Raw genomic sequence first — 23846 nt, 5'->3', positions numbered from 1 at the left:
TTATAAAGAATTCTCGATGACTCGATATGATATAATAAGTTGTATAAGTTGTTACTCTTTCATAAAGTATATAATGAGCCACGTCATGACAAAACCAACATAATGGGTTTGCGACCAGCATGGATCCAGACCAGCCTGCGCATCTGTGCAGGCTGGTCTGGATCCATGCTGGTCGCAAACCCATTATGTTGGTTTTGTCATGACATGGCTCTCATATTTATTAGTTATGATGGTATACTAGATAATTTGAAAATCTTAAAATCTTGATACTGTAAGAGGCACCCAGTCATTTGCGGCTTTTTGTTCTGAAGGTCTTTTTGAAAGACACGAATGTCAGTCTGGACTTTACACTTTATACATGTCAATAAAATCAAAAAGATACATGTACTCAACAGGTTAAGCATTGATGCACTTTTATACATACAGTATATTATATATAGAGTATATTAAAAGGTTATATGTATAAAGTTTTAATGAAATGGTATACAAGGCATGTAAAAAATGCAAAATTTATAATAACTATCCATAACAGAAAAAAAAAGAAAATATAACATAACTTTAACATAGGTTATACAAAAACAAAATAAAAAACAGAACAAAAGTGCTCCAGAAATACTTAGACATTCCATTGATTAATTTATAGCTACTTAATATCTGGCTAATACTAAACTTTTTTCTATAACAAAAAATTGTTTTAGGGAGTTTAAAAAAAATTGTAAATCTCTAAAAAAAAAAACTTTCAGACACCATTATACCATCATATATGACAGTTTTTGACCTATTAAATACAGTTGACTCTCGGTAACTCGAAATCCAAGGGACGTGGCATTTTACTTCGAGAGAAACGGAATTCGAGTAAAGTGAATCTGCTACCATTACGTTGACATTCGTACATGTATATACATGTGCCTACTGAATGTGCAAAGAAGTAGGTTTGTTATTGTTGACAACGGCAATGCACATGTTTTAATAAGCACTCACGACAATTCATTACAATAAAAGCACAATAACACATTTACTTCAACAACAATTTATCTAATATTTGAAGTGAATTGATCATCGGACGAAAACGAAAGTATCAACTATCGTCAACAGGTAGTTATTAATGTATGCAATATGACGGAAAATTAATTAAACAAATGTCGTTTTCCTTGATATCTAGGCTGTTATTTGACTAAAGCCTGTTAGACTGGAACGAGTCAACTTTCTAATAGAAATGTGTAAGACTAGTCTGCAGGTAAACTTAATTACACTTAAATTAATTAAAACTTAAATTAGTTATCTAACTGTTAAAATCAATTAAGCGCTGAAACCGATTAAATCCACTTTTTAAATAATACATGATGACCGGCAATTAAAATTACTATGAAACGTGTGAATCACGAGTGACAACGTCCTGCCTTGATGTCGCCGACCTTTGATCAGTCGGCTGTTTTCACACTTCGACTTATTGAAATGAAAATATGTTTGATTTTAATTGACGGGACCAAATTTTCTTTTCGACTAAACAGGAGTCTCGGTAAGTCAAAATTTGACCTAAGCGGAGTTAAAATACAAAGTTAAAGAAGGAAATTTGACGGGACTTTAGAAATTCTTCGACTAACGCGGAATTTTGAGTAAAGCGATTTCGACTTATTGAGAGTCAACTGTACTGAGAAAAAAAAAACTCCACTTTTAATATAAATTTTGTATAGTTTACAACTAAACAAAGCCTCAGTTTGCAATATAATTCAATAAAATTAATAACTTGAAATGTTAAGGAAGCAATATTGTTAATATTTAAGCCATTATGAGATATTTTTTTATGTCATGTGGTTTAATAAGCCATCCTAATATCTGGTATCATTTTTTTAAAATTAGACCCACGTGAATGTTTGATGCTAAGCTGTAATAGTACTTACTTACAGTACATGGTGATAGCTAGAGGTGTGTTATCAGGAATATAACTTACACATGTGTAATAAAATTATAATTGTTTTCTTCCTTCAAACACGGCTCAATTTGTAAAAAAAAAAATTCTCTGCTTTAAATTAAAAGTAATATAGACATATGAAAATGCTAAAACAAAGCAAAACCAATAGTAAAAATGTTAGGTCAGACAATATTTACAGTTTTACGCTTGAAACATAGGTAAACCATAGTTGCCTGTATACAGTCAATACAGTCTTTCATGCTAAATGCTTAAATGGTACCATGCTAAATACCATAAATGGACTTGTCCATCATTAAATCTGGACAAAACCATTCATCAGTTTTAGAGAAAATTTTAAAATATGTATTGGTACTAACTGAATAACAAACAGTGGAGACCATAATCAGACAGTGTAGATGTGCCAGCTATTCCTGGTGACATCGGACTACAGGTTAACATTTAATCTAGTATTTTTATATTGAAATTACTTAAAACTTACAATAGACTTTTCAATATACAAAGTAGGACAAGTCCATTTAATACAGCAGGTTAATCAGGATGTGAAGATTGATTGATTAATTTTGTTTACAGAAATACAATGTATGTGTATTAGAAATACATTTAAAAGTCTCAAGGCATGGGAACAAAGTATCTGAAGCACTTAAAATGATGAAAAAATAATATATAGAAATTAAAATAGATATAAAATATACAATTATGAACAATAGGTATGAATATAATATAATACAAAATGTATAATACATTTTAAGAACATGTCACCTTGAGTTTGACCGTATTTATATAATTCAGCTGGTGTTTCTCCAATAACTGCTCATATTCCAGAAACTGTCATAATATCACATATAATAGGTACTATCATATAACATTAAAACATAAAATATGACTAAAATATCACATATAGGCATAGTGTTACTGATTTACGAACCATTTCATAATGTTTAGATAGTAAACACATTGATTAATTCTAATAAATCAGGACACATGACGACTTTTAGAAACTAGAATGACCTTCAGTTGTCAGTATTCAATCAATTAATCAGTGACATAAATACGGTCAACTTTTAGTCATTTTTACATGTTTGTTATAATATATTCAGAATGGTTAATTGACTAGTTTTTAAATCTGCCCCAAAACAGAGCAATATTTTGTTTGGTCTTTAAAAGACACGTAAATTGGTGAGACTGTGGGACCAAAATACCATGGAAGTATCAACTTCAGAGATATACCTATGAGCAAGAGGCATAACTTTGTCAAAACCCAAGACAAGCGTTTTGTTCTCTCAAGACTAATAGCTTTAAGTTTTAAAGAAATAGTTTAACGGGTTTCGTTAAAAAACTTGCGCGTAACAAAACTTTAGTCAAAATGTGGCCCTGCTGTGGAAGTGACACTTTGTAAGTAGGGATATAGCTCTCCCTGTGAATGTTTATTATACAGCTCAGCTAAAAAAGAATGGTGCTCCACATTAATACAGCTACATTATATCAGATGAAAGTAGATGAAACAATTCTGACAAATGTTTTACAATATTTTGTTCTACAATGACTATAGTTCAGAAAGATGTCTTGAGTGTTGCTGATATTTTTAAGCAATGTTGGACAGGACGATAACTACATTTACATTCTCTAATATAACAGGTAAACTAAATAAATGATTGGCACATGCAAAAAAAAAATAACTTTGTCATTTTCAAGAATTTGGTGACGAATGATGTGATAGCATCAATGTTCAGAAGTTACACATACATATACATTTTACTATTAAGTGTAATTAATAAAGGTATTCAAAAAAATAGATAGAAGTCATTATCTTTCTAGTTTAATCATCAATAGTCACTTATTAAGGTACATGCTACAAAAAAAGTTCTAACTATATTCATAAACAACACTGATACTCGAAACAGAAAGCATAAAGACATTTGACAACAATATTACAGTTCTTTTCCAATGCAACAATGACAATATTTTCATGCACTTTCGTTTCCATGACAACAATAACCTGGTACAAGCATGCATATAAAATATGACAACATAGATCATGTATATCACCTCCTTCTCTAAATTTCCAATCACTTCTGCCTTCTTCTGCTTTAACTCCGCCTCAAAATGCTGAAGCTGATGTCATATGTACAAACAATAAGCATCTACTTTATATCTACACAATTACTGGCTAGTAATTCATTTAATAAGATCATCTCTTCTCCCCCCCCCCCTTCTGCCCTTCCCTACCCCCACACCCCCAGCAGAATTTATCATTTCTGAAATCTGAGTGATATGTAAATATTTTACTACAAACATTTGGACAACGCTCCATACACTTTTATATCAAAACACGCTCTAAATCAAAATTTATTTCAATTCTAAAATGTACATACTTTGAGAATAATTTTTTTTGAAAACATTGATTTTCTATACATTAAATAGTTTTGTTGATTTTGTTCATTAATTAGATAAGGGAAATCCCTGTAACTGGGAGAAAAACATGATTCTCAAGTTATGTAAGAATGCATCAATAGACCAGGCTTAGATTTGAGATTAAGAACCAGTCTATGATCGTAGCATTTTGATTGGTTTTATTCTAGTCACGTGTTTGAAATCAACCAATAGAAACATTCCATTTATAGACTGGTTGTCATTTTTCGTCAAATATAGTGATAGCTGCATAGCCTCTCTTCAAAATTACAACACAAAACTTTATCTAACTTTTAAGATCTTTACAAGAAATTTTTCTCAAAACAGTATGATTTCACATTAATTGTACAATTCCTCAATAAAAGAAGCAAGAACATAGCACACTCTGTACTCTATTCATGTCTAATGAAAAAAAAAACACTTAAAGCATAGCTAATATAAAATATCAAATATCAATTAAGACTATGACGGAAATATATTATTGATAATCTAAGAAGAAGAAAAAAGAGCAAAATATTAATGATGAAACACATGTATAGCAAACCCTCATTGAAATAACACACCAAAAGCTGCTTTACTGCAAAATGTCTAAAAGCTTTATAAGAGAGAGGTTTTGCTCTACAGAGGTTAAATTTATTGTGATGTCATACTTTTGGAAAAATAAAATGGTACTGGTTGTTGTAAAGAGGTGATTGCTCAACAGAGGTTGTACTTATAACAAGTGCTGTAAGCTATTCTAATGTCTAATGTTTCTGGAGATAAACTGTGTAACTATAATATAGAATTACAGCAGAATGTGAAATGCCTATATTTATCAATGTCTGAAGATTCAAATTTATATTCTAAATTTGTTTAACCAACCTGTTTGATCTGTCATTGAGCAAACTTTGCAGAAACGTATACTTCGTGGATACAAACTATATGAATTGTAAAAACTTTCTAAAATTGAACTTTTCAAAAAAAATTATTAACAAAAAAATTACTTTTGCAAAAAGGCTGACTAAAAAGCTAAACAAGTTCTATGGATAAAATTTTCAGACATAAATTTACTGACCTCATCTTCCAGTTGTTCAGAAAGAACTTCACGTTTCCTGTTAAATTCTCGTCGTAGTTCATCCATATCTTTATCATGTTGTTTCTGTAATTTACGTCTCTCCGCGTCCATGTTCTGTTCCAATAATTTCTTCTCATCACGCTCCTGAATTATAACAAAATATATAATAAATTATAACATTTATGTAGTGTTCCTTTAAAGGCACAATATGCCTAAGAAACAATTTTTTTTACTTCTTTAGAAAAAGCAAATAAGAATTTTATTATGTTTAAATAATGGTTTTATTGTACCTTAGGTGTTGGTTACCTGAATAAAGTAGCGCTAAATGTGAAATAATTTGTCATAAAAGTAGCTAAATGTAAACAAAGTAGTATTTTCATTTCCATACTAAATTACCACGAAACAGAATAAGGTGGTTCAGGTAATTGGCGGAGGGTTACTTTTTGGAAACTATAAAGAAACACCAAAAAAATAAAATCTTTTGAAAACTTAAGCATTTCTTGGGCATAATTGGCCTTTAATATTAACATTTCAAAAGTGTTCGGACACAATTTAAGAATCATCTTTACAGATATGCTTCCTTCTTGACTCCTTTGAATATGAACTCTCAACAAGAAAATTAAGGGGAAATTAATATACATGAAATATATACATGAACTATCAAGATGTTTTCCTAAAACATGCATAAAACCTGTCTCAAAGCAGCCAATAACTATGGTGAATTTTAAAATATCTTGAAAATTTACCTCTGTTATTTGAGGTCATTAATTTTAGGGATCAAAGTTAAAATATTTCAATATGTCAAAATAAAACTCAGGTATGTAAATCTCTTCAGGTAAATCTGATGTCTTTATCAATTAAAGTTTGTACTTTCCCCAAATCAATTTCAAATGCAGACTTGAATCTTGAAATAACAAGCATGAAATAATGAAAATACTATATGTTTTTGTTGGTATTTCACTTACACTTTGTAATAAACATGTCATCTCATTATGACCCCTAACAAACTCGATAATAAGGTATAAATATACAAACGAAAAATGGCAATGGAGGACACTGAATGAACATTGTTTAAAAACTGAATTATTCAACTTGTTCAGTTATTTTAGTAGTGAATATACAGGAATAAAATATACAATTTATCACATACTAAAAAGCAAAAAAATAACATGTACATAAGAATCAAATTTTCATTTTAGTCAACATCAGCACACTTTAATGCTATGTGTGTATTAATGTAAATGATTTCATGACGAATGATATCACACTAGGGTATTATCCCTTTCATTCAAATGACTTTTTTACAATCCTGTACCTCAATTTATGTGATAAATGATAATAAAACAGGTATTGTAGGATGAATATGCAAAAAAAATCCATAATAATTATGTCTTAATAGCTTGAACTTATTTCTTATATATCTTAAATTATTGCAATATAATTGAAGTCATTCTGGAACATCTGAACTTAAGTTACATGTATGGCCAAGCCTAGGAATTTGTCATTTTATTCCATTAATCAAATTAACAAAACACACATGTGTCTCTTATGTAATATTCTCTAATGAACAAACAGGGTCAATTTAATTCTTCTTGTTGGTTGTTGTTATTTTTGCCTAATTACGTAACTTCCTCATAATGTGGGCAAAATAACACAATAACAACTAATTTTCATTTTACATTTCAATAAAAACATAACGAATAAATTTAAAAGATTCATTCCAATGGATATCTTATCATCTATTTGTTCATTATATGTAATTTCCTTATAATTGTAACAATACCAGGAAGTTTCTGGAATTATAAAACCAGATTCTCTCTTGCACTACACAAGGAAATAACATGAACATCACAGGTCAATGAGTAAAGAATTTTGTTTGAGTCAAATTGAACAAATTTCCAGGCTGGCCTAGTTATTGCTAATAGAAGGCTAGAGACACTGGTATCTATAGAAACACTATTTACCTTATCTGAGTATTCATCACGTAGTTTTCTAAGTTGAGTAGAATGATCCTCTCTAAGTCTTGTCAGTTCTTTCTGATGCTGGTCTCGTAATTCCTTTCTTCGCTCATCCAACACTTCATCCAGCTAGATATATTATTGTATACATGTCATATACTCATATTTAACATTTGGAAATTTTACAAGAAAAATCAACAACAGTGCCATGATGGCCCTTATATCGGTAATCTGACTATAAAGGCTCTAAATCAAAACAAACAAATCCTATGGATAACAATGTTTGTTTTGTTTGGTTTCACAGGCACCAACACGGTTTAGGTCATATGGCTCTGAATGAAAAGCAAGTATCAGTTGAAAACTCTAGGCCAACTTGTACCAAAATTTAAAGCTGCAGTGCAAATTTTCATGCTTTAACTGTGAAGGAAGACTTATGGTGCAAGGCTGTGCTTTATTTCAGGCACCAATAAGCTCCTGAGTAGAACCACTGACTATCCTGAAGCTAGCTGGGTAGCTTCCTCACATAAAAATATACATAGAACTTTCGTCAAAAGTGGTGACTTAGTAGAGCTCACTGCAAGTGGGCTCAACAAAAAATCAAAACTCCCTGGTGTGTCTTTAGCCAGTGACTTTGAAGTCACCACCATTAACCACTTTACAAAGAAGGCTCAGAACCCCTATTGTAATTCAATATTAACTTGGAATATGTACCCCTTTTTCCATATCATTGAGGGCCTCTTGACGCTTTCTTGCTCCCTCTAATTCTTGTTCCATCATCTCCTTTTCTTTCTCTTGTATATGTTTCAACTCCTCCTTAATTCTCATTATTTCCTGAAATTATCAAAATTCACTTCATTGATGTACAACCTTTTTAGAAATAAATCAAATAAAACTGATAAAATTAAGAAAGGAAATTGTCACGAAACCAAGATTTTTACCAATCTCATTCATACCATGTCTAGAAAAAAATGGCAAAAATTCTGCCAAAAAGTTATACTGCCAAATAATCATGTAAGTACATAAGTATCAATATACAAATTTTATAAAAATGATAACTCATTGTTCCTTAAATGTGAGGATTTTAGCCAAAGGTCATTATAAAAAATCTGTTTACAAATATAACATACCATATCATGATTGTCTCCTAGTTCATCTTTGACCTCTAGCACTTTCTCTCTGTGTTTTCTGTCAAGGTCATCTTTAATCTTATCCAGCTCTAGTTTATGTCTGGCCTGTAATGTTTCTATAGTTTGATTCTTCTCTTGTTCCAATCTTTTCTTTTCAGCCTCGGTTGCGTCTTCGACCTGTTATAGAGGGAATGGATAATTTTCCATTTTTGACTGTATTTCAGAAAAATCTTCTTTTTATTGTATGTCAGCAAATTTTCAAGTGTTGACTACATTGCAGTAAAATCTACATCTTTGAGAGTATGTCAAGAAGTCTTCAACTTTTGACTGAACATGTAGGCTTGTTTAATTTTGATTATAGAGAAATGCAATTAAAACTTTGTGCGCAAATGTTCAGCTGAAAGGTTGGTATATAAAAGGGAATTTTATGAATTTGTAGTTGACTTATTTTTATACTATTTATGCAAATGTAACACATTTCCAGTCAACAACATTCTATGTGAACCAACAAATCATCTGATATAAGAAACACTAACAGCTGAATTGAAATTGCTTAAAATACAAAATGTTGTTGAGAAAATATTAAAGGAAAGATACGTAAGAATTTATCTATTTTAATAAAAAAACTTATTTACATAAACTATAAACTAACATATATAGAGGATATTGAATGAGTGTAGGTTTAATACTAATTCTATTGAACGAGTTGAATAAAATTATATTAAGCGAGCCTCTGGGGAGCATAATATTGTTTTATTAAACAAGTTCATTAAAAAAGACACAAATATAATATTCTACTTATCACATATTCAAAAAGAGAACACAAGTCATTTTTCTTTGACGCTCCTATAGTGTAACACTAACATTAGCACGCTTGAATGCTATATTTATATAAAGTGCAAATGACTTCACCTCAAAGTTATATTACACTAGTGTAATATCATTTTTATAAAACAGCTTTATTTCACTCCTGCGCTGCAGTTTATGTGATATACAATATTCTCACCATTCTATTTAGTCTATCAAGAGCTTTAGCTTTCTCCTCCTCTAGTTTGGATTGTTCCTCCATCTGTAATGACCCCACTTCCCGTCGCAACTTCTCCAAGGCTTCCTCCATCTCACGTCTGAAGATAAATGTTGAAATGAAAATTGGAAATTTTCAAATTTAAAAAAAGAAAAAAAAAATCACGGAAGGAATTGCCATGGATAATAAACATTAGACTGTACTTTATATCAATATATTTATGTTGAAAGGTCTACAATGGGAATTTTTTTAAATATTGATGTTATAAAAGAGAACAGTGAACTATCTAATAAAAGTTTGGTGAGGATATAATTTTGTTAATTTTATATGGATATGATTAAAACACATTATTAAAAGATGGCTAGTAATTTGAGAGACTGTACTGTGACCAACTATACTGACATGATTTCATCAATGTTATTGTTAAATTGGTGTACTTTCTCAACATTTCAAATCCAGTTTGAACACAGTATATATATATTATAAGATTTCATCTATCATTAACAGTATTGCCTATATACATGTATTACTTGAGTAGAAATCATAGTGTTCTACAATAGATTGCCTAGTATGTAATACGTTAATATTCTCACAGACAATAATATAAGACTGTAGAATATGCAAAACTACAATATATATGAGCACAACTAAGCTTGTAAAATGATCTCAACTATAATCAAAAAGGATTTAAAGCAGTTTTGACAAAAATTCATGCACAAATGGCAAGTACACTATCAATTAATTAATGTTTGTTCCCTTTAATTTACCATATTGTGAAGGATATGCATACATTTCCAAATTATTTTTTTGCATTTCGGGAATTGGCGAATTGCAGCGGAAACCGTGATTATTTAGCACCCCCATCCTTCACACAAACTTGTTATAATGGTTATTACATAAAACATGACATATTAATCACTATTAGTTTCTAATGAAATTCCTTCAATGCAAATTAAACACCTGCTTTATTAAAAAGTAATGAAATACTGAATTCATAAGGTGACCTAGAAACATTTAGTGAAATTAAACTACTATTTCTTAAACCAAGTGCTTCATGTCATACTTATTTTACATATAAGGAAACAACAGTATTAGTAAACTGTACATAAATTACATTATATTCAAACTACAGGTTTTATTTTTATTGATAAAAAGGCTTGGCAACCATTTAAGTTTCTACATTTAACAAAGTGTAATTTTCTTTTTTAACTAGTTCATACCTACACTGTTAAGTTTATGTGGAAACTTTTTTTTGTTATTCAATAAATACATTGTTCAAGTATCATATATAGATACAAAAACAACTACAACACACCATTCACTAAGTGTCTAATTACATCTAATTAAAGAGTTTTATGAGCAGATGGTGTGTAAGTATACAAAGGTTACAGAAATATATATATAGAAAAGGTAAGTAAAAAAAATACTTGAATACATTAATACATTATCCTTAAGCAAGGTTATTTCCCAGTACATGTTTACTTTATTTTCTTAAAAATGAGTTTAGACAGTATTGTGCTATGTGTTATTAAGAAAAAATACAACCAAAACAGTGATTTTATTGCTATATGAAATCACTGTTTGGAGTTCAGATGCAAGGAATTATACCACCCAGGGCATAGCCCGAGTGATAAAATGATGATATAATGATCTGAAAAACAAACAGTGATTTATTTGGGCAATAAAATCACTGATTTGGATATATTATTTTTGATTGCACTTCTTACCAATGTATAATTATACAGGTACATTATGTCAGTTTTTTAACCTTAAAATCTGTTATTAAACAATATCTGGTTCTGAATTCAAAGTGAAAAAAGTCAATTTGATAAAGTCTATTTGCTATGCATATGTTCAATATATCTGTTATATAACCAGTTATATGTAACTCAAAAACACAATTCAGACATTTTTACTGGTGTTATGCAAAAAAAAAGAGAAGAAAATTTGAAATTGAATAAAGAAATACAGTACCATTAATAAGAGAAATAACACAAAGAACAAAAGGAAAAACAGTTTAATTAATTTATGGTATGTCAGATTGAGGCTTCTCCTACAATTTTACAACATCCTGTTAAATTACCGAAGGTTTTCCTCTTCTGTCTTCTGTTTTTCAGCAAGATCTTCTTTAAGTTTTTCTAAATTGTTTGCATGGTCAGACTGCAAGAGTGATGCCCCTTTATCAAACTCTTCACTCTGTAGAGATCTGTTTTGGTGGCAAAAAGGAGGTAAACATTTTCAAGCAAGTAACTATATGTTATAATATACAAGCCAATACAAGCATTTTATTATATATAACTTTGCATGCTAATATTACAATAAAACTCACAGCAAACTAAGGTCTATAAATGTATCTATACGTGAAAATTTCTCACCATACCTTACACAGAAACCAATTTTTTTTTATTCTTTACTCATAACAAAATTCAGTAAGCAGTTTCATAAAGATCTACTCGTTATGAAATATTATTACTGAAATAATAACAAAATTCATTGATTTCTATAATAATTTGTTTGGTTAGTTTTAATGTTGATTCTAATTTCTAACACATCTTTGGTCATATCTCGGCCATTGGTCCAACTAACCAGCTTTCCTGGTTACTAACCAGTAATTACCAATTTCTCAGCAAGTGACAGACTACTAATCCCATTTTATTTTTGAATCAGCATTGAAAGAAACATGACCATTAGACTCAATGTCCAAAATCAATTGTCACAAAGAAATTTAGCCTTGTCCAAGGATCAAACCTCGAGACATGCTCTACCTATTGAGCTTAGCAGGCAAATGATCTCTTCAAAGCAAAGAAATCATTTATAAAATAACTAGGAACAACCAACTTTTACTTATATGTCAATGATGGCCATAGCAATAACCTTATCAATACTAGTCTAGTCTGCCTTACAGCAAATAAATAAGTGGGCCACTCCTTAACATGCATATATCATTTACAAGCAATTTCTAAGATAACTAAAACAATCTTAATGCTCTTGCATAGACAACCCCCCCCCCCACACACACACACTTTCTATTTAAATACATAACTAAATACTTCAAGTGTATTCTTATAAGACTAAAGTCTGCACTTGTTTCTACAAAACCCTTTATGTCGATGACGTAATCACATTCATGTATGTTTAACTTCAGTAAAAATCTAAAAACAGGCACACACATAAAAAAACTCGCACTCACTTCAAAATATTACATAATATATCACTATCAAAAAAAATAATAATCTCATACATTAAAACATAGCAAGTTAAAATATGTGAAAATGCTACACAGCATAGCAGCTTTACAATCTATCTCATATATCTTAACTTACTTTATTGTCCCCTGTTTCTCGTGTCTCAGTCTAGACTCCTCTTCTTCTATCTCACGCTTGATTTGATTCTTCAATTTTCTCAGCCTTGTTTCTTTATCCTGAACAATAAAGATTTAACAATGGTATATCATAAATATTGAGGGTTTGGTGCAAACTAGCTGTAACTCAAAATAATATGAAAGAGTTACGTCTATTTTGCAGCAATCCATCGATATACAATATGTATCATAACTATGTACAATTTCTTAAATAATTCTAAGTATTAACAACTGAGTACTTTTTATCATTTTCATACAATCACAATGTTTCCACACTCATATGGTCATTCCACAAAAGAGATTTAACATATAGTGTATCAACTTTTTTGTTAATACATATGAATATCATAAGTTTATATTCTGTCCCATCACCTCTACCTTTATGACCTCTGACCCTGATCACCTCTAACTTTATGACCTCTGACCCTGATCACCTATAACTTTATGACCTCTGACCCTGATCACCTCTAACTTTATAATCTCTGACCCTGATCACCTATAACTTTATGACCTCTGAAACTGATCACCTATAACTTTATGACCTCTGACCCTGATCACCTATAACTTTATGACCTCTGACCCTGTTTAACTCTAACTTTATAACCTCTGACCCTGATCATCTCTAACTTTATGACCTCTGACCCTGATCACCTATAACTTTATGACCTCTGACCCTGTTTAACTCTAACTTTATAACCTCTGACCCTGATCACCTCTAACTTTATAACCTCTGACCCTGATCACCTCTAACTTTATGACCTCTGACCCTGATCACCTCTAACTTTATGACCTCTGACCCTGATCACCTCTAACTTTATAACCTCTGACCCTGATCACCTATAACTTTATGACCTCTGACCCTGATCACCTCTAACTTTATGACCTCTGACCCTGATCACCTCTAACTTTATAACCTCTGACCCTGATCACCTCTAACTTTATAACCTCTGACCCTGATCACCTATAACTTTATGACCTCTGACCCAAATCACCTTTTACTTTATAACCTCTGACCCTGATCATCTATAACTTAATGTCCCCTGACCCTGATCACCTCTAACTTTATGACCTCTGACCCTGATCACCTCTAACTTTATGACCTCTGACCCTGATCACCTACAACTTTAAACCTTGTTTACCTCTAAAAGTTCAAGTTTAGCTTCCTCTAGCTCTCTTTCCATTCTTTGCCTCATCTCTTGTAGGGCCCTCTCATTGGCAGTCTGAATCTTTTGCTGGTCACCTTTTAAATCCTCCGGTATTCTGTAAATATTAATAACAATATCTGAAAATATTATAATTCCTATTTTGTCTATTAAAACCATTCAAATAAGTTAAATAACCTTAATATATAGCTGTACATACAATTGTATGTAGTCTAAATTGTTATCAGATGAAGTTAACTTTGTATAATAAATGATTTGATGGATAAAATGTTCAAGAACTGATAAATGAATTTACAAGAGATGTTCAAGTGCTGATTTATCTATTATGATTTACCTTTGTTGTTTATCACATCAACTGATGAATCTTATTAAAGATAAACATATTTTGATAAACTATGTTGGTTAGAGATCTTTTTATCATACTTAATTTATTTATGATATCTTTTATGCGGACTATATATATGACCATTAATAAAATATAAGGTACAGTTCAATTTCTAATAATTATTTTAAGACCATGTTTGAAAATAAAAATATATCAACATACTAATTTAAATATTCCGAAACAATACATGTACAGGACATGTTCAAACATGGCTGTCTAACTAATTACTAGTATTAGAACACATGTTCTAGACAAAACCTTTCATTTTAGTGGAAAATGTGAAATAAGTTGACTGAATAGAAATCAGTGTTGGCTAAACTTGGCCTGCACTGGTCACATGGTAAATTCAGTTGCTGAAAGCAGTCTATAGGTTAAATGAGTAAATATTAGCTTATTCATTACTGAAACATAACTTTATGCTGATGACACATAATTTTTTATCATTAAACAGTTTAACTTAAATTCTGATGCCTAAAAAATTTAAAAACAGAATCAAAACTGTCCCTTTTTCTTGCAAGATAGGACAATATGTGTTTAAAATAAAAAAATACCTCAATAATACAACAATAGTAAAATGAGCCTCTTATAAAATTGTTTTTCTAGAGAGGTAGCTGAAATTCTATCATATTTTTTATTTCAAACTCTTGTGACATGACCATTTTTTAAACTTTAATTACCAATAACAAATTTGTAATTTCTAGTTTAAATATTAAAGTTCTATGCAATAGGCTTTCCAGATAGAAATAGTACAGTTTGTTAACTGTATGTTAACACACTAGTGCTATAAAAGACTTGCCTAGGTCACCAGTATCATGACTGGCTAGCTTGTACATCTGTACAAAACTTCACAGTGCATATACAAAACTATGTCCTGTTCTTGCAAGAAAAGTTCAAGTTAACAAATACAGGTTCCAAAGAAAGGTACATTGTTCGGAAGTAGCAAGTGATTGTAATCATAGGCACTTGGTTTCAGGATAAAAGCCCTTTTGAGAGGATTGTAGAACTCAATGTCTCGATTCTAAAATCGTAATTTTTTTAATTTACTAAAAACAGCGGAAAAATTACGTTTTTAGTGGTCTCAAAAGGGCTTTTATCCTGAAACCAAGTGCTTATGCTTCAGCTTGTAATTGCAAGATATGGTACACATTAAATTGTATAGGCTTACAAGACATGGAACAATGGTTTTGTTTATCTACTGTGAGTATACCAGGCTGTATATTGTTGGTTTATCATTTTTGATATTGAAATCCCTTAAACCATAAATGGATGGTTAAAAATTAACAAGAGGGCCATGATGGCCCTGAGGTCGCTCACCTGTATATAGGCCCCCCCCCCGGGCCAATTTTTACCCAAGGGCTTTTATTTGTTTATTTCAACAAACTTGGTAGATACCCATAAGAAGATGTTTCATGCTAAACATCTAAGTTCTAGCTCATTGGGTTTTTTAAAAGAAGATTTTTTAAGTTTTTACTATACACATATAGTTAAAAACAATGACACCCCTGGGGCAGGGCCAGTTTTGACCCCCGGGCTTTTATTTGAACAAACTTTGTAGATATTTACTTAAAGATGTTTTATGCTTAATATCTAAACTCTAGCTATTTGGGTTTTTTCAAAGAAGATTTTTAAGTTTTTGCTATACACATATAAGGAAAATCAATGACCCCCGGGCGGGCCAGTTTTGACCCCAGGGCTTTTATTTGAACATACTTGGTAGACACCCATTAGAACATGTTTCATGCTAAATATCTTAGCTCTAGCTCTTTGGGTTCTTTAAAAGAAGATTTTTTAAGTTTTTACTATATGCATATAGGGAAAATCAATGACCCCCTGGGGCGGGGCCAATTTTGACCCCAGGGCTTTTATTTGAACAAACTTGATAGACATTCACTAGAAGATGTTTCATGCCAAATATCTTAGCTCTAGCTCTTTGGGTTCTTTAAAAGAAGATTTTTTAAGTTTTTACTATATGCATATAGGGAAAATCAATGACCCCCTGGGGCGGGGCCAATTTTGACCCCAGGGCTTTTATTTGAAAAAACTTGGTAGACATTCACTAGAAGATGTTTCATGCCAAATATCTAAGCTCTAGCTCTTACAGTTCTTTAAAAGAAGATTTTTTAAGTTTTTACTATATGCATATAGGGAAAATCAATGACCCCCGGGGCGGGTCCAATTTTGACCCCAGGGCTTTTATTTGAACAAACTTGGTAGACACTCACTAGAAGATGTTTCATGCCAAATATCTTAGCTCTAGCTCTTTGGGTTCTTTAAAAGAAGATTTTTTAAGTTTTTACTATATGCATATAGGGAAAATCAATGACCCCCTGGGGCGGGGCCAATTTTGACCCCAGGGTTTTATTTGAACAAACTTGGTAGACATTCACTAGAAGATGTTTCATGCCAAATATCTAAGCTCTAGCTCTTACAGTTCTTTAAAAGAAGATTTTTTAAGTTTTTACTATATGCATATAGGGAAAATCAATGACCCCCGGGGCGGGGCCAATTTTGACCCCAGGGCTTTTATTTGAACAAACTTGGTAGACACTCACTAGAAGATGTTTCATGCCAAATATCTTAGCTCTATCTTTTTGGGTTCTTCAAAAGAAGATTTTTAAGTTTTTACTATATGCATATAGGGAAAATCAATGACCCCCTGGGGCGGGGCCAATTTTGACCCCAGGGTTTTTATTTGAACAAACTTGGTAGACATTCACTAGAAGATGTTTCATGCCAAATATCTAAGCTCTAGCTCTTACAGTTCTTTAAAAGAAGATTTTTTAAGTTTTTACTATATGCATATAGGGAAAATCAATGACCCCCCGGGGCGGAGCCAATTTTGACCCAGGGCTTTTATTTGAACAAACTTGGTAGACACTCACTAGAAGATGTTTCATGCCAAATATCTTAGCTCTAGCTCTTTGGGTTCTTTAAAAGAAGATTTTTTTAAGTTTTTACTATATGCATATAGGGAAAATCTATGACCCCCTGGGGCGGGGCCAATTTTGACCCCAGGGCTTTTATTTGAACAAACTTGGTAGACACTCACTAGAAGATGTTTCATGCCAAATATCTAAGCTCTAGCTCTTAGGGTTGTTTAAAAGAAGATATTTAAAGATTTTTCTTTCGGTTGCCATGGCAACCAGAGTTCTGTATGGAATTAAATTCTTTGAACAATTTTTAAAGGTGACCACCAAAGGAACATTCCTGTGAAGTTTGGATGAAATGGGCTCAGTGGTTTATGAGATGTCATTTAAAGCAAAAGTTTACGGACGGACGACGGCCGGACGCCGGACGGACGGACGGACGCCGGACGAAAAGCGATCACAAAAGCTCACCCTGTCACTTTGTGACAGGTGAGCTAAAAAGTCAGACAAGTCCATTATATGGGGTAAAGGATAAGCAACTTCCTATGAAATATTTTGCGACAGAAAGCACAGAGAATTAGAATTAATAAAAACCACCAAATAAATTGAAATAAAAGCCTGTTTAAGCATCTACCACAACAAACAAGTTGATATCAAAATGAAAAGAAATTATTTGCAGTGGTGCAAAATAAAACACAAAAATAAGCAAATGCCACCATCTAGTTACAGACAAAAGAGGAGTGTTAATAATTATAAAATGTTGAAACTTAAAGGGAAAACATCCAAGATAAGATTGTAAATCTCATCACATTTCATATATGAGCCGTGTCACGACAAAACCAACATAGTGTGTTTGCGACCAGCATGGATCCAGACCAGCCTGCACATCCGCGCAGTCTGATCAGGATCCATGCTGTTCGCTTCCCAACCCTATTACAAGTACAGAAACTGATAGCGGACAGCATGGATCCTGATCAGACTGCGCTGATAAGCAGGCTGGTCTGGATCCATGCTGGTCGCAAACGCACTATGTTGGTTTTGTCGTGATGCGGCTCATAACTAGTGCATTTTTAATTTGTTTACCGTGACTTATTATTTGACATCAATACAGTCTGACCCAACTCTTAACTGTTGGCTACTTGCCCCTAAGAATGAGCATTATCTAAGGCATGAGTGGGCACTTGAGCAGAAGCAGTGACCTTTCTTAAGATAAGCTGAATAGCTTACTCACAAGAAAGAATCCAAAGTTTTTGACACAATTCAAACTAAAAGCCGTAAGGGGCAAGTGATCTGACAATTATTACTGTTAATTACACACAGAAAGTTGTCAAATATGCCAAAACTTTGCAATCTTATGTTGGATGCTGTTGAACACATGTTATCTAGTTAGAGACGATGTTACTAAAGTGTCATAAAAAGGCATGCTTGTTCACTCTAAAACATACTGTTGCGAGTTTCCAAAGGATTCTCCTCCAAATATACGTCTGTTGTGAAAGAAATGTCAAAATTTTAATACAAAAAAAACATATTTACTTTATAATTTATTACTTTTATAAGTAAAGGGGTAAATGGAAATAACTGCAAGCTCTAGGTACATGTAATTGTATTTTGACTACTAATTTCAGTCATACAGGATTTTTGTCAGGAGTAATATACTTAAAGAATGAACATTTTCACTTCAATCTAATAGGTGCAAGGCCTCTTTTCTACTATCTTAGTGGCATTTAAAGCTATCATTCCTACAGGATACAACTTCCAACAGAAAATAACTTCCTTACAGAAAATAATATCTGACTGAAAATAACTAACGACCCATGTGAACGTAATTCATCACAAAATGACAATAGTAACATTATAAATTGCCTATAAAAAGAAGATACATTCACAGATAAGGTTTGTATGACTGTATTTTACAAATTAAAACTTGCATTGCATGTCTTTCATTTACAAAGTTAAAAATTTACATGCCGTAAAAAGATGCTACAAGCATTGTTTTACTATGAATTTGTTAATTTCACTATATGTTCTGTACATGTTAATAAACTTCCAATATTTACATGTGAGCAGACATGAAGGAAAAGTGAGAGAAAAAAACATGAACAAAACATGCTCAGCCAAGATGAAAACAATGAAAACATAACAAATGATTTAAAGAAGACAAAATAAGTTTTGTTATCAACATCTTGTTGCAAGTATGGTGAAAAGAAATGTGACCAGTTGTACATAAAGAAATTCTGAACATATAATGCATGTACACAATTTAGTACATACACAAAAATGTAAAGAGATTTTAGTTCATACACAAAATCTAAAGAAACAATCATGTCAGTACACAAAACATAAACACAGACGTGACAAAATTGGGCTCTAACAATGTGTGCATCTTAACTAACGATCCTACAAATTAACTAAAGACTCTATATGGTAACAAGCTTTGACTATATTCATCAAAATATGACCTTTTTTTACACTGATTTTCCATATGACCAAACTCTAAACTAAACTAAAACTTTTAAATATATTTTACCTAGTTACTATGATTTAGACTATAAAATATTCCCCTGATCTAACCTAAAATGGTCAAAAAAATCTACAGACATGCAATATAAAGTGTATTTAATAACAATTGTCTCACTTTTCCGCAGCACTTGCTGCCATTTCTGCTCGTCGTTTCCGATCCTCTTCTAGCAGGTTTGTTTTGCTGACTTCATCCCCTCTTGCTGTTGACAGTGTCACATCAAAATCCTGTCAAAAATATAATGTAATAATATTTTTCTTAGAGTCTAGATTATATTTGAGCCGCGTCACGACAAAACCAACATAATGGGTTTGCGACCAGCATGGATCTAGACCAGCCTGCGCATCCACGCAGTCTGATCAGGATCCATGCTGTTCGCTATCAGTTTCTTGTAATAGAGTTGGTAAGTGAACAGCATGGATCCTGATCAGACTGTGCGGATGCGCAGGCTGGTCTGGATCCATGCTGGTCGCAAACCCATTATGTTGGTTTTGTCATGACGCGGCTCATATGTACTTATGTCTTTAATATAAAATCTGTAATGAAAAACAAATACTTCTTATATTGTACTCATTATAATCACAACACATCTTTTTTTTTCCTTCAAAAAAATTGTCTTTTATGACAAAATGTTTAAGATATATTGGCAGAACTCTAAATGGCACAGACAAATTTATGTTTAACTTATTTGTTCAAGTTAGCCAAGAAAAGAAAGCAGTGTCCTTTTCAAGTTAGCCAAGAAAAGAAAACAAAAAGGAAAAAAAAGAATTAACAGAATATTATCTATATAGGGAGTGGACAGAGTGATAAATTTAAGAACACCATCTTTGTTTTAACATAAACTGTTCATTTCTATGACATAAATCCAATAAGGCACCTGTTACAACATGACCATACCATATGATATACAACTTTAGCAAAAAGTCTTTCTGACGTTGATGTTTCTGCCCCCATTGCTATTTTGCCTGTTTATTTTTTGCACTACCACACTCTCCATTATATTTTCTTATTTCAAATGACCTTTTATGTCAAATGTAATAATAAAAACAAAAAATAAATAGATGGCCTTGTTTTTTCTTTCTAAGTTGGTGGAAAATAAATTTGTATTGAATTAATTTACTTTGCACTTATCCCCGTGGGTGTATTTCTATTAAAATCCAACCATTTCCCTAGTTATGTTGTGGTAAAAACAACAGCATATTAATATTTCAGTCACATAGCTAGTTCTAGGGAGTGTTCTTGAATTATGCAGAATTACTAATCTGTTTTCAAACAAGTAATTGCCAACTTAGCCTTCTTATTTCATTTTAAACAGATGTACATGTATATGGAAAATGACATAGATGAATTGTTTTTGACCAAAATATATCAAAAGTGCAGATAACTTGCTAAGGACTCAATCTCACAAATCCAAGGGCCATAACCTTACAAATGTTTTTCTCTCCTAAGCTGTTTGACTACCTTAAATGTGAAATGATTATTTTTTTCCTAAATAATTTGAGCATAAATGTACCTTCTCAAGGGAACCTCTTAGTGCTGGGTCATTTTCAATGTCCATAATCCTCTCTGACAGATTCTTATCTATACCAAAATCCTGTACAATAAAGTTATAACATATTTTATTACATTGCACCAGGGCTTTTTTTCACAAGTTGGGGAAGCAGCCCAGCCCTAAATTTTGGGGAAAAATTACATGGTATATTTGCAAAAGGGGAAGAAAAAACTTGATGTAAATTCAATATTTGGGGAAAACTGCATGATTTTAAAGAAATTGTTTTTGGGGAAGCAGCCCTATACCGGCCCCTGTAATAGAGGGTAAAAAGGCCCTGTGCACATATGTAACGCCGTTTTTCATTGGATAATAGTAACATTTGCATAGTTTTATATGCACAGCTGCTTTCCATTCTCAAAAAATCTCATTTATTTCCTGTAAAAATGGAAGTTTGCTGTATTATAAATTCGTTATGAAGATTTGTGACAGGTTATATGGCCATTTATATAAATGGCTGTTGGCAATATAACCTGAGTCTCTTTATGCAAACAACTGTTTATATAGGCCCATATAATCTGTCAGGAATCTTTTTAACTAATAAAATACACTGCAATTCAAATTGAAATTGTGTTATATAACATGTAATGCAGTCAGCTACTACCTCCTGTTGTATCTCACTCAAGATTACCTTGTTTCTAGAACCTAGTTGCAGAAATTATTTTTCTACAACATAGTTTGGGATTTTTTTTTTCTACAACACAGATGCAGATTTTTTTTATCTAGAACCTAGCTGCAGAATACTAGTTTTGAGAACCTAGTTACAGAATATTTGTTTCAAGACTGTAGTCATAGAATACTTAAAAGAACCAAATTACAGTAAATCTGTTTCAAGATGTTCAATTTTTGTTTCAAATACCTAGTTTGAGAGCATAGAACATTTCTTTGAAATAATGAGCTGGATTTACTTTTATTCAATGATGACATATTATGGCCAAACATTACAGTAAAATTAGTGCAAAATAAAACATGTATTTTACTTACAACATCTTTCCCGTAGTCTTCACTATCGTCACTATCATGTTCTGAATCCTGTAACAAGAAGTTGTAATACTTTCTTTTACCCAACAGAACTAGAACAAAGTCACACCGAAATATATTTAAAAGCAGCCATTTATTTTCAATATACCTCATACATAAACATACTTTTGCAAATCTTGCAAGGCAGACAAGGGCTTGAATAATATTTAACAATTAATTAACATTTTTTCAACATTGGTTCCTTCATAATTATCTATCTGGCTGAATTCAGCAAACACCTTATTGGATAGTAGAATTGGTAATCTTTGCTTACTTAAGTTGAAAATTTCTTTTAGCCAAAAGTGTGATTTTCTGATTTCATATGAAATTTTATCAAAATAGCAAAACATGGGATTCATAATGAAACCCTGTAGCCAAATTATGATTCCAGTAGCCAAATAATGAAAATTTCAGCAAAAGGTTAATGGCAGAGTGTGCCTGGGCAGTATGGTATAATATGGTATTAATCAGACTGGGAAATTCAATTAACAAACAATTAAACAAAAGCAATTAACCCATAACCTGCTGGAAATGAGGGATTAACCACAAGTAGGGAGCCATGCCAGCCTGCACATCCCTGCTGTCTAATCAGGCTCCAAACTGATGGTTGATTTACTTTTAAAAAAATCTTGATATCCCCTAACTTTATAATGTACAGTCCCAAAAGATGAAAGCTGGACAAGTCCATTTAAGAAATAAAGCAGGGGTAAGGGATAAAAAACATTAATAGATAAGGTATACCTCATAGCCTAGGGCAGCAACATCTTGTGCCTCACCATCTACACTCTGTCTTCTACTGTGAGGCCTCTCTTCATGCTGTAACAAAACAATTAATTTCTCCGTAAACCTTATGACACACACAGTATCAGCAATGATTACAAAAATATTAACTTTTTAAATAATGACACATATTTTACAAGGGATTATTGATTGTGCATAATGAAATAAATGAAATAAACATGCAAATCATTCTTCCAATGGGAAACTTTTTTTTTTTTTTTTTAAATAGTGGAATTCTATCTGTAATCTTAATAAAGGATGTATGTATGTCTTTTTATTGCCCATATAACTGTATGAAAATAGTCTTTAGATGTATACCGATATTACCTATGTTTATCTTTTACCTATGTTTAAAATTGGTATATTTATCATTTACTTATATTTATCTTTTACCTATGTTTATCATTTACCTATTTTTGTCATTTACCTATGTTTATCTTTCCAATTCTAGATCTAAATTCACAAAATGTATGAAAATGGTCTTTAGATGTACATTTACATTTACCTATGTTTACAATTTACCTAAGTTTATCTTTCCAATATTTATATTTCCTAAGTTTATCTTTCCAATTCTAGATCTACATGAGTACATGTACAGTCACAAAATGTATGAAAATGGTCATAAGATGTACATTTAACTATGTTTATCATTTACCTGTTTATCATTTCAAGTCTAGATCTTCATTAACCAGAAGTAT

At 31.8% G+C, this 23846-nt stretch overlaps 1 protein-coding gene across 1 annotated transcript in view; it reads right to left on the bottom strand.

Moving 5' to 3' along the window:
• LOC132721185 (centrosomal protein of 164 kDa-like) overlaps nt 1-23846 on the bottom strand; it is a 56017-nt gene that overhangs the window by 23052 nt on the left and 9119 nt on the right. The window contains exons 7-20 of the mRNA XM_060705445.1: nt 23110-23184; nt 22333-22380; nt 21313-21393; nt 19917-20026; nt 18727-18765; nt 14006-14126; nt 12829-12926; nt 11589-11711; nt 9488-9605; nt 8482-8658; nt 8066-8185; nt 7361-7483; nt 5397-5540; nt 3980-4045 (exon numbers count right to left, since the gene is read on the bottom strand). Coding sequence (XP_060561428.1) covers nt 3980-4045; nt 5397-5540; nt 7361-7483; nt 8066-8185; nt 8482-8658; nt 9488-9605; nt 11589-11711; nt 12829-12926; nt 14006-14126; nt 18727-18765; nt 19917-20026; nt 21313-21393; nt 22333-22380; nt 23110-23184 — 1443 coding nt within the window. The remainder of the gene's footprint in view (nt 1-3979; nt 4046-5396; nt 5541-7360; nt 7484-8065; nt 8186-8481; nt 8659-9487; nt 9606-11588; nt 11712-12828; nt 12927-14005; nt 14127-18726; nt 18766-19916; nt 20027-21312; nt 21394-22332; nt 22381-23109; nt 23185-23846) is intronic.

Source organism: Ruditapes philippinarum, unplaced genomic scaffold, assembly GCF_026571515.1.
Source record: "Ruditapes philippinarum isolate M1 unplaced genomic scaffold, ASM2657151v2 ctg4791_1_1_1_1, whole genome shotgun sequence".
Classification (NCBI taxonomy): Eukaryota; Metazoa; Mollusca; class Bivalvia; order Venerida; family Veneridae; genus Ruditapes; species Ruditapes philippinarum.
Note: the sequence above shows the minus strand (reverse complement) of the source record. Positions and strands in the feature narration are given on the sequence as shown.